This window comes from Camelus dromedarius, chromosome 21, assembly GCF_036321535.1.
Source record: "Camelus dromedarius isolate mCamDro1 chromosome 21, mCamDro1.pat, whole genome shotgun sequence".
In the NCBI taxonomy this organism is placed as follows: Eukaryota; Metazoa; Chordata; class Mammalia; order Artiodactyla; family Camelidae; genus Camelus; species Camelus dromedarius.
This window is the reverse complement of record NC_087456.1, coordinates 21,811,415-21,823,432: the sequence shown is the minus strand read 5'-3', so window position 1 is coordinate 21,823,432 and position 12,018 is coordinate 21,811,415. Positions and strand designations below refer to the sequence as shown.

General features: G+C 33.1%; 1 protein-coding gene across 1 annotated transcript in view; it reads left to right on the top strand.

The window, feature by feature from the left end:
• Positions 1 to 12,018, top strand: part of DNAH14 (dynein axonemal heavy chain 14) — a 258,985-nt gene that overhangs the window by 124,646 nt on the left and 122,321 nt on the right. Inside the window, exons 37-41 of the mRNA XM_031438276.2 lie at positions 1,296 to 1,386; positions 2,760 to 2,968; positions 3,727 to 3,979; positions 8,356 to 8,440; positions 10,871 to 11,100. Coding sequence (XP_031294136.2) covers positions 1,296 to 1,386; positions 2,760 to 2,968; positions 3,727 to 3,979; positions 8,356 to 8,440; positions 10,871 to 11,100 — 868 coding nt within the window. The remainder of the gene's footprint in view (positions 1 to 1,295; positions 1,387 to 2,759; positions 2,969 to 3,726; positions 3,980 to 8,355; positions 8,441 to 10,870; positions 11,101 to 12,018) is intronic.

The following is a 12,018-nucleotide window of genomic DNA, read 5'->3' as shown; positions in this document are numbered from 1 at the left end:
TCCCAGGGCTGTTGCCAACTGTCTGGTTGAAATGTAAGCGTCTGTTGCTAATAGGCTAGTCAAAAGACTCCAAAATGGAACTTGCCACCACCAGTGACTTGTGGTTGAATGAGCTCCCCAAAATGGCTGCTGCCAGCATCTGTGTCCCCAGAGGGAGTCCCAGTTGCCTCTTGCCTCTCTGGGAGGCTCTCCAAGATCAGCAAGTGAGTCTGACCCAGGCTCCTTTCAAATTACTGCCATGTGCTGGGTCTTAAAGTATGTGAGATTTTGTGTGTGCCCTTTAAGAACAAACTGTCTGTTTCCTACAGCCCTCTAGCTCTCCTGTATGCAAGGACTATTGGCCTTCAAAGCAGAATGTTTTGGGCAGTCATCTTGTGGGTGAAGAACACCCTGGCTGGGTCGTCTGATATGGGGCTCAGACTCCTTGCTCCTTGGAAAGAACCTCTGAAATTCTGATAATCCTCCCCTTTGTGGACCACTAGTCTGGGGGGTGTGGATCTTGACTGTACCATGTCTCCACCTTTTCTTCCTGTCTCATTGTGATTCCTTCCTTATGTCTTTATTTGTTTAAAAAAATATTTTCTGCTGGTCTTCAGGTCATTCTCATAGATAGTTTATCTTATACCTTAGATAGTTATAACTTTGGTGTGCCTATTGGAGGAGACGTGCTCAGAATCTTCCTACTCTGTCATCTTGGCCACTCCCTTTCTTAAGTTATAGTTTTATTGCATTGTGATTAAAAAATATTGTCTGATTTTTTTTATTTTTAGAATAGTTTAAGAATTACTTTATTGCCTAATCTTTCTCATTTAAAAATCCTATTGTTCATCTTGTATGATTTTCCCCTGATTATCATTTCTGCTTTGTTTTTTATTTATTTATTTTTTTGCCCACCTAGTATGTCTTTACTTATTATCCTACAACCTAGGTAATTTTTAAAGAAATATCTCACATATACATGATGTAGTTGGTACTAAATATTTTTCTTTCTATAGGCAAGTTTAATATGTTTACATTTATTGTTTACAACATATGTTTGAGCTTATTGCTGTCATTATAATTATATTTAAAACATCCAGTTTGTGTTATCTTTTCTTTGGTTTGTTTGTGTGTTCCTTCTGAAAATTTAGACAATTAATAGACTGTTTTCGTTCTTCTGTGTGTTACTTTTATAAGCTATGATACTATGTAATACCTTTAATACTCCATTTAGACATGTTGGTCTCTTCAGATATAGAACCTTCTATATTTTTATTATTTAAGGAAATTTAAACATTATTGACTACATATTTTAGGTTTTCAAACTTGATTCCTCTGATACAGCAGATACTGATTATTATATTTTTGAGGAGATGGAGAAAGATATTAAAATTGCAGAAAGTCAGGGTAAGTGTTAATAAATTCAATGAAGATGAGTTAATCAACATAGAAGAAAAAACTGAACTAACATGAGCTTTATTTCTATCTTTAAAAACACTTTTGGTCAGTGATATTTTGTTCTTGTACTATTTATTTTTATCTTGTGCTTATTTAAGATTTGTATATATTACCACAAACTATATTACAGTATACACATGTATAATTATGTTATATAAATACTAGCACTTACATAGACCTTTCAGTTTATAAATGACCATTAATGTCTCATAAGAACCAACTAGATATTAAAGGTAGAAATAAATATTGGCTTAGAAGCAACAGTGGCAACCTACAATGTATTGCCTCTGAAGTGGGACTTCAGATAATATATACATTCCCAGGACAAGCCATACACCCCAAACATATTCATCTAAAATAAATTGCATACTTATTATATGCCACTTTGCTGTGTGCCAGAGGGATGGAGAGTGTATACGACAAGGTCCCTGCTCCAAAGGAGCTGACAGTCTACTGCAGGAGCCCCAACCATTGCTTTCACTACTTTATGTTGAATTTCGTATCAGCACATCCACCAGTAGTACATTTTTGTTCTCAGCTTTGAAAGAGACTTCTGCTATTGCTTCTACTTTTTTAGGATTCCTGAATTTTTGTGTGTCAATTTTGGTGTTCAATTTGGGAGAGTTCAGTGATTGGGCATAATGTTTCTTTCATAGGATTTTAAGACAATCCCCTAGGCTGGTATTTCAGCCCATCTTAATAGTGGTGACTGTCTGGATCCTAACTCTACTCCTGTTCTCCTGAGATGCTTTGCTGTCTTTCAGGTGGTTAACTATTTTCTATTTCCATAGTGACCCATTCATACCTCCTGTATCCTGACCAATAGATTTTCTAATACTGCAGAGCAATGTGGTGGGTATAAAGTGTGAAAAGAGAAGTAAATGGGTTCCCAGTGTGAAATGCTCTAAAATCTGACTATCTGATTCTTTCTTTAAAGGGAATATATATCCCATTCCTATTTCCCAGAGGCAGTGTACCCAAAAAGTTCCTGGGTCGAAGAGGGAAACACAAACCATATTATTATGGAAAAGACAAATTCATGGGTCATTCTCTTATCCAACTTTTAAGGGTTAATTATATAATTCAGCAATCTAAGAATATTAAAACAATGTTTAAAGCATTATTAAGTATATGGTATGAATATTCATATTTAATAGATATTAGAGATTACATATAAATACATTCACACTAGTGTTTTCTAGGATACTGTTTTTCATCTTAATTAGAAAGCGTTTTCTAAATAAGATAGAAGATTTGCAAGATTATAATGAAAGAAGACTGAGCTCATTCTCAGTTACACTAAAAACTATTTTTCTCTCCAGACTTCGATTGGCAATGGATTATTTTAGATGGTCCAGTGGATACCCTATGGGTAGAAAATCTCAACTCTGTGCTAGATGACACTAGAACATTGTGTCTAGCAAACAGTGAGAGAATAGCTTTGACTAATAAAATAAGAGTGATTTTTGAAGTGGACAGTCTCTCTCAGGCTAGTCCTGCTACTGTTGGCCGATGTGCAATGGTCTATATGGTAAGTTTTCTAAAACATTTCTTAACAAAGAAAATGTATTGTTTAGACATTATCTACAGAATTTTTGTTTGTTACCTCTGGATTCAGCAGGGTGATCCCAGTAGTTAAAAAATTTTGTGTCCCATAAAGCCTCCTAACCCAGAAATGAATATGAATGTAATTACTACTGTTATCAATACTACTTAGTAATTGAATGTCAGTTTTTCTACAGCCATGAGTAAGAAGTGCTTTCAATAGACAGGTTAAATTACTGATATGAATTATTTTTTCAATAGAGGAAAGGATTGCCCTGAAGCCTTTTCACACTCACTCCATGACTCTGAGGATTTGTGAAATACATAACCAAGGCAGTGGTGAAGAAGTAGAAGATACAGTAAAGAATGAGTGTTTCCCTTATAGGAAATTAATTACTGACCATGATTAACTTATGTTCTAATCTCCTTAACTCACTAAGCTAATTATAGGCTGATTTTCTCAGTAAGCAGTTCCCCTCACTACATATACATAGCTTCAACATAGCTCCCTACACATAATCCCCCAATTGCTTGTTGTCTTGTGAGATCAAGGTTTAAAATTGCAAATCATTTCAGAGAAGGGTAATTCTTTAAGCTGTTTTTGATCACTTGCCTTTTAATGTATGATGATTCTAAACCATATTTGGCAGGTGGCAGTGGTGAAGTAAAGAGATAGTAAGAAATTAGGTGGACATTGTAACTTTATTTGTTTACATAAAACTATCTTACGCTTTTTGTTGTTAGGATCCTGTTGATCTGGGATGGGAGCCTTATGTTAAATCATGGCTTTTGAAAATTTCTAAAATTATGAATAAATCAGAAGTGGATTGTCTTGAATTCATGATAAAAAATAGTATCACAGATGGACTACGGTTTATAAAGAAGCATCAGAAATTTCAGCCATTTCCTGTACAGGACATAACAATTGTTACAACTCTTTGCAGAATTCTTGATGCTTTCTTTGAATTCATGGATAAAAATGGAGGCCTTGGACAACGTGAGTTTTTCTCCCTAAGTCATATTAATGATACTGTATCTTAACTAGTCAATTGTTTATCATCTTCTATTAGATTTTATAAAAGAAAGAAAGGAAAGCCAGGAATTTTCAGTCTGTTTGAACCAACAGCAGACATGCACATGGAACAAACTAAAAATCATTTATAGAGAAGCATATCAATAAATTAGTATCAAACAGAATTGTTGAAGGGTCACACAGAAAACGAGAATAAAGGACCCTTAGAGGTCTCTATTAGGGAAAAATTGTTTTTACTATGTTTTAAAGAGTCTTAATCTTAGAGATAGAAATAGTGGGAAAAAATTCTGTCCAAAATCCTAGACGTAAGCTGTAATCATGCAAAGACATAAACATGGAAAGTAGTAAAACATATGTAAGAAAAATATCAAAAAGTTTAAGAAACTGTATAGCTTTATGGCTAAAAGCATAGTTTCTGGAATTAGAATGTCAACTTTCAAACACTGCTTCTGTCTGGTTCCTGATGAGATGGCAAATTAGCACAGAACCCCAACCCAGTTTTGGATCCATCAAACTAACAAAACTTATGAGAAACCTCTTCGGTGACAGAATGGCTAAGGAAAGTCCCAGTGAGGGAAAACAGCAACTCTGAGCAGAAGAGACCTGAATACCATGAATGGGAGATAAAGTAGGGGAAAATATTTAGGTTTGCCCTTTCTCTTTCTCCTCATGGCTCTGAATGGGCTATTGTCCTTCCCTTTGTCAGTTAGCACACCACAGCACAACTAGAGGTAGCAGTACAGGGGGGAACAGAAGTGATTCTCAGGGATTTATTAAGATGACTGATAGAATATAGTATCCCTAGGGGCAAAATATATGGGCCACCAATGAAGTACCATCAGCTTGTACTATGAGGAGTCAAGGGTGAATGATCAGAAGGTTTAGGGTAGCTGCCTCCGTAAAAAATCATGATCCCTTGACCGTCTCCAGACCTGAGTCAGGTTTTAGGCAAAGAACTCACTGAATAAAGAGGAAGCTGGGACCCTCTGCAAAATTATGGAAAATATTTACAAGATAATTACTGGTCCTTCTCTAAAGGGAACTATAGCCATTTTCTTAGGTAACTTCAGCTAAGGAAAGATGAATACTCAAACATTTTTAGAATTTTTGGACACAGGATCTGATTGATACTGATAACCAGAAGGCACATTTTCTAAGTTGAGGTATAATTATCACAAATAAAATAAAATTCACTAATTTTGTATACAGCTTGATAAGTTTTAACACATGTATACATCCATGTAACCACCACAACAGTCAACATACATGTTTCTATAATCTCAAATAATTTTCTTTACTCCCTTGCAGTCGAGTCCCCTTCCCCAAAACCTTTGGACTATGACAGCCATTGACCTTTCTGTCACTGTAATTTTGCTTTATAAGTTCATATAAGTGGAATTATTATAAAGTACATGGCCTTTTATGTTTAGTTTCTTTCACTTAGTATAGTAATTTTACTAAGTGGAAGAATATTCATCCATATTGATACATATCAGTAGCTCCTTCATTATTTATGCTGAGCATTTTCCATCTTACGGATATATCACAATTTGTTTACAAAGCCACCAGTTGATGGACATTTGGGTTGTTTCCAGTTTGGGGCTATAATGAATAAGGCTGTTAGAAACATTCAAGTATGCATCTCTATTAGGATATGTATTTTTATTTTCTAGGCAAAATACCTAGGTATGGAATTGCTGCATTATATTTAAGTATGCATTTAACTTTATAAAGAAACTGCCAAAGTGTTCTTAAAAGCAGCTATTATTTTTTGCATATTCATCAGCATTAATGAGTTTTAATTACTCTGCAAATTCATCAACACCTGATATTGGCAACATTTTAATTTCAGCCATTCTAGTGGGTGTGTAGTGGTATATTGCTGTGTTTTTAGTTTGAATTTTCTCCAAAGGTTAATATTGTTGATAATCTGTTTATGTGTTTACTGGCCTTTGGAAATGCATTGAATATAGGTTAATTTAAGGAGAAGTAATATCTTGACAATATTGAGTCTTCAGATCCATGAACATGGTATATCACTCCATTTATTAATTCTTCTTTAATTTCTCTCAGAAATGTATTATAATATACAAGTCTCTTAAATTCATTTCTAACTTTTAATGCTATTTTAAGTTTTGAAATTTCAATTTCCAGTTGTTCATTTCTGCTATATAGTAACACACTTTATATTTGTGTATTGACTTTTGTATCCTACATATCTGTTAAATTTACTTATTAGTTCCATTAGCTTTTTTTTTTTTTTTTTTGTCATTTCCTTTCGATTTACTACATAGCAATCTGTGTACGTATCTTATTGCGCTGGGTAGGACTTTCAATACAAAGTTCAGTAGATGTGTTGAGAGCAGACATCCCAATTTTTTATTTATTTCTTCCCTGATCTTTATTATTTCTTTCCTTCTGTTGACTTTAGGTTTTGTTTGGTCTTCATTTTCTAATTCTTTTAGGTGGTAGGTAAATGGCCAATAGACACATGAAAAATGTTCAATATCACTAGTTATCAGAGAAATGCAAATCAAAACTACAAGAGGTATCACCTCACACCCATCAGAGTGGCCATCATTCAAAAATCCATGAATGATAAATGCTGGAGAGGGTGTGGACAAAAGGGAACCCTCCTACACTGCTGGTAGGAATGTAGTTTGGTGCAGCCATTATGGAAAACAGTATGGAGATTCCTCAAAAAACTAAAAATAGACTTACCATATGATCCAGCAGTCCCACTTCCCAGGCATATATCTGGAGGGAACTCTAATTCAAGAAGATTCATACACCCCAGTGTTCAGAGCAGCGTTATTTATAACAGCCAAGACATGGAAGCAACCTAAATGTCCATCAACAGATGACTGGATAAAGAAGTTGTGGTGTATTTATACAATGGAATATTACTCAGCCATAAAAAAGAATAAAATAATGCCATTTGCAGCAACATGGATAGACCTAGAGATAGTCATTCTAAATGAATAAACCAGAAAGAGAAAGAAAAACACCATATGATATCACTCATATGTGGAATCTAAAAAAAGAAAGAGAAAGGAAGGAAGGAAGGAAGGAAGGAAGAAGAAAGAAAGAAAGAAAAAGAAAGAAAGAAAGAAAGAGAATGAAAGAAAGAAAGAAAGAAAGAAAGAAAGAAAGAAAGAAAGAAAGAAAGAAAGAAAGAAAGAAAGAAAGAAAGAAAGAAAGAAAACACATGAACTCATCTACAAAATAGAAACAGACATAGTAAACAATCGTATGGTTACTGGGGAAAGGGGGTGAGAAGGGATAAATTTGGGAATTTGAGATTTATAAATGTTAGCCACTATATATAAAAATAGATTTTAAAAAAAGTTTCTTCTGTATAACACAGGGAACTATGTTCAATATCTTGTAATAACCTTTAATGAAAATGAATATGAAAACAAATGTATGTATATGCATGACTGGGACATTGTGCTGTACACCAGAAACTGACACATTGTAACTGCCTGTACTTTTAAAAAAAAGCAGAGGGAGAACCCAAGTATGTTTAGTTTTTTATTTAAGTTAGAATTTTAAAAGAATAAAAATTTAATATTTAAATGTTACATATTTATATCAAAGACCATAATGAAATGCATCAACATTTAATGGATATTATCTCTGTGTGGAATTATGGGTGATTGTTATTTTCTTCTGTATACTTTTATCTATTTCTAAATGTTCTACAAGAAGCCTGTTATTTTAATATAAAGAAAACAAACATTATAAAAGAAAAATAAGCTAAAAGGAATAATGAATAATAACTCTTTTTCATCTGTGGAGTGGATGACTTGGAAAAAAAGGTGGATGATAGAGGGTAGGAGGGAGGCAGCTGCAGACTGCCTAGAGTAAACCTGTTTGATATTTCTTTTAATAAATTTGTTCTTTGAAAGTATATAGCTTTCTTTTTTAATGCTTCATTTATTAGGATCCATTTATTATTCAGTTTATAATGCTCACCATATTTAATAGTAGTCACCTGAATATTTTAAAGTTTTCATTTTGGAATAATCAAATGTATAAAAATTTGCCAGAAAAGACATAGAACAAAAGTATGCAGATTTGCTTTTCAGATAAATAAGAATTGATTCAGATTGCAGGTACATTCTCTGTTTCTGTCTTAGAGAAATAACTCCTATTTTTGGTCGGGTAAGATAAATAGCTGGTCTGATAAGATAACTCTAAGATACTGAATGTGAAACAAAGATATTCTCTTATGACCTTTCACAAAGTAAACAGTGGTAAATATTCAACCTCACTGATTAACCAGCTAAATTTTAGGTCTGTTGTTAATTGTGGAAAAATTCTCTTCCCTTTTTAAGGTGAAGATTCGAAGGACATTTCAGCTGAGGAGACAAGTTCTCAATGTTCAAAAGTTTCTGTCAAATTCAAGGATATAGAAAAGAGGTCAGTTATATTCATTCCACACACGTTTTATTACCTACCAATTGCCAAACACTCAAATAGGAACAGGATTACCTGTCAATAAACCAATAATTTTATGACTTCATAATATAATAATCTATTAATTTATTTCATTCCAGTTTAGAGTCTTTGTATATCTAATACAATAATCACCAGATTTTGCTGATGTTGCACAAATAATTTGTCTACGTTTGTGCAGACTCTGTACATATTTAAAAAAGGAATAAAATTGACATGAATTTATTTCACAAATCTGCCATTTATAAGCTGAGAAGTGTTGAACCAGTTACTAAATATTTTTGATCTTTGATTTTCTCATTTATAAAACTAGAATAACAATGTGATGTGCTAGGTATCTAGAATAGTGCCTGGTGCAGAGTAAATGCTCAATAAACTATAGCTATAGAAATTATTAGCTCCATGATTCTTTTGCCATTTTGTAAGACAGTGGATCACAAGTGAGGCCTTCCTGAGACTTTCATGTCACATTTGCTTTTAAATGATAGAACATTGTAAATATGGCTTTTACTCTACCTGTCAACTTTGCCTTCAAATTCATTCACTTATCTACATCTTGGTTATCAGCATTCTTACCCAAACCTTTATTATTTATTGCCTGTACTTTTGCAACAGCCTTCTAAATGGTTTCCCCAATTCTTAACATGACAGCCACATACTAAATTTTTATTAAATAGCAAGTAGCCATAAAAGGATATTTATAAAATACGTTTAAGTTATAAATAACAATTAAGAAACATTCCTATACACACCACTTAGTTATAGAAAAAGACATGTTAATTTATCTTTGAAGTCCCCAGTGCACCCACCTACATCTTATGCCATCCCATCATCTGAGATAACCACTATCCTGGATTTTGTCTTTATTAATGTATTCCTGAACAGTAATTTTTTAACTTTGCATTTTTAATTTTTTTTAACTTTGCATTTTTAAAGCCTTAATGGAATTGCTGTGTTCTTCCATGACTTGCATTTTTGTTCAATGTTATGTCTCTATGATTAATCCATTGTACATGTAGGGGTTCTTCATTCATTTCCATTCTGTGTAATAATAGTTCATTGTATAAACACGTGACTGTTTATCCATTCATAAACATATAGATTGTTTTCAACTTTTGTTGTTACAAATACTACTGTGATTAATATTCTTGTATATATCTCCTGGTATTTATATGCAAGAATTTAATTTTTTAAAACATAAATTAAAATGTTCCTTTTTTATAGTCATTTAATGACTTACCATTACACTTAGAGTGGAAGGACAAAAACCTTGGCACAGCTTAAAAACCCCTGCCTATCTTTCAAAACTCATTTCCTAATCTTTTCCACTAAATATACGTGCTTCGATGATACTTGATTTTTTTTCTTCCAGTTCTTCAATCTAGCCATGACTCTTTCATCTCATGGTCTTGGCACGTGTATGCCTTCTGCTCAGAATACTCTTCCTCCTACATTTTGCCAAATCTCACATATTCTTCAGGTCTCAGTTAACTGTTGCTTCTTCAAAGAAGCCTTCCTTGACTCCCAAAATCTAAATTAATTGTCTCTACTGCTGTTCTTCATGGTACACTTTACTCTGTATTCTTTACGCTTATCGTGGTTTGATACTCGTTTTCTTATTCTGAAAAAAGTGATCATATTTGTTTTGTGCAGAGTAACTAATAGTAAGAATTCAAAGAAATATTTGCTGAATGAACTATTACACATGACTAAAAATTTCAGGTAGAATTGTACACGTACATTATACATTAATGACTGCCAGTAAAGTTTAGTTCAGTGATATATGTTTAGGATTTTCATAATTCCAAGTAATTTTATAATACTAAATCCTGAACTATTCAAAATGTCTTGAAATCAGGCCCAAACCTTCTGTTCAGTCCCATCACCATCAGCCCTCTCACTGTAGAATTTCAGGGTCACACAGGCCAGGATGACCTGGGCTGACCCAAACTAGAGAAAACTCCCCAGATTCACACTGCCTGGCTTTAGCCAGTTTGATCAATCAGCCTGTAGGACCTGGTTGAGAGGACTGCAGAGTGAGTGACTATTCACTTATATCTTTCTACATTAAATGGTGAATTATCAGATCCTCTCCCCAAAACAGATAAACTCTTAAGTAATAAATTGACCTAAAATAAGAGCAAATCATAATACTAAATAAATGAAATAAAGATTCACTACAAATCTTTTACACATATGATACTTTAAAAATAAAAATAGTAGCAGTGTGTAATTCATATCAAAGGAAAATGATACATTAACTCAAACTTTTATGTCAACACTTAATTGTATTATAATTTTTAATGATGAAATTTTGACGTGATAATGAAATAAATTGCTGAACTGCTTTCTAAAAATTTTATATCTTCACCCTTCCACATGTATCTATCCCAGGGCTGAAAATACATGGTATCTGGAGAAAAATCCTGTTAAAGTAAGAAAAACGATTCAGAAGCTTTTTGTATTTGCATTTACTTGGGCATTCGGAGGAGCTTTAAAACGTGAAGATGAACATGAAGATGATGTAATTTTGTATTCAAGTTCTGAATCTGATTCTCCTGCAAGAGTAACCTATGATTTTGACAACCTTATTCGTGAATTATTTGAAAACAATTCACAACTAGGTAAGTTCTGAAGGGAAAAAAGTCATAATTATGCATACTTCAAAATATTAATTTGAAACTCTTATGATTGGACTTACATTGATTAGGTCCATCTTTTAAAATGTGAAGATTAAAGGTAAAAGAGGGTTAAATAAGTACACCCTTACTCCAAAGAAAAGAGGCTGAAGAAAATGAGATTTTTCTGTATAGCTGGATCTGTATTATACATATCATTTTCTGTATAGCTAATTCTGTATTATGCATATCATTATGTAGCATTCTACTTCTGTAGAATAAGAGTAATATAATTTCATGTTTCTTTTTTGAATAGTATTTTCTAAATTATTTTATAAAGCCTGGGATTTCTTTAGTATTTGTGTTTTTTAATTAGTTTTTTAATTGAAGTATAAATGATTTACAATATTGTGTTAGTTTCAGGTATACAGCATAGTGATTCAGTATTTTTGCAGATTATACTTCATTATAGGCTATTACAAGGTAATGAGTATAATTCCCTGTGCTATACAGCATATTCTTGTTGCTTATCTATTATACATATATAGTTTTTATCTGTTAATTCCATACCCTAATTTGTCCCTCCCCTCTTCCCTCTCACATTTGGTAACCACAAGTTTATTTTCTTTATCTGTGAGGCAATTTCTGTTTACATATACTGTCATTTGTATTATGTTTTGACACCACATAAAAATGATATCATACAGTATTTGCCTTTCTCTGACTTACTTCACTAAGCATAATATTCTCTGGGTTCATCCAGGTTGCTGCAAATGGCAAAAGTTCACTCTTTTCTATGGCTGAATAATTGTCCATTGCATATATATACTACAAGTCCTTAAGTCAGATGTCTGTTGAGGGGTACTATGAAAACAGTTTGGAGGTTCCTGAGAAAATAGAAATAGAGATACAGGATGATCCAGC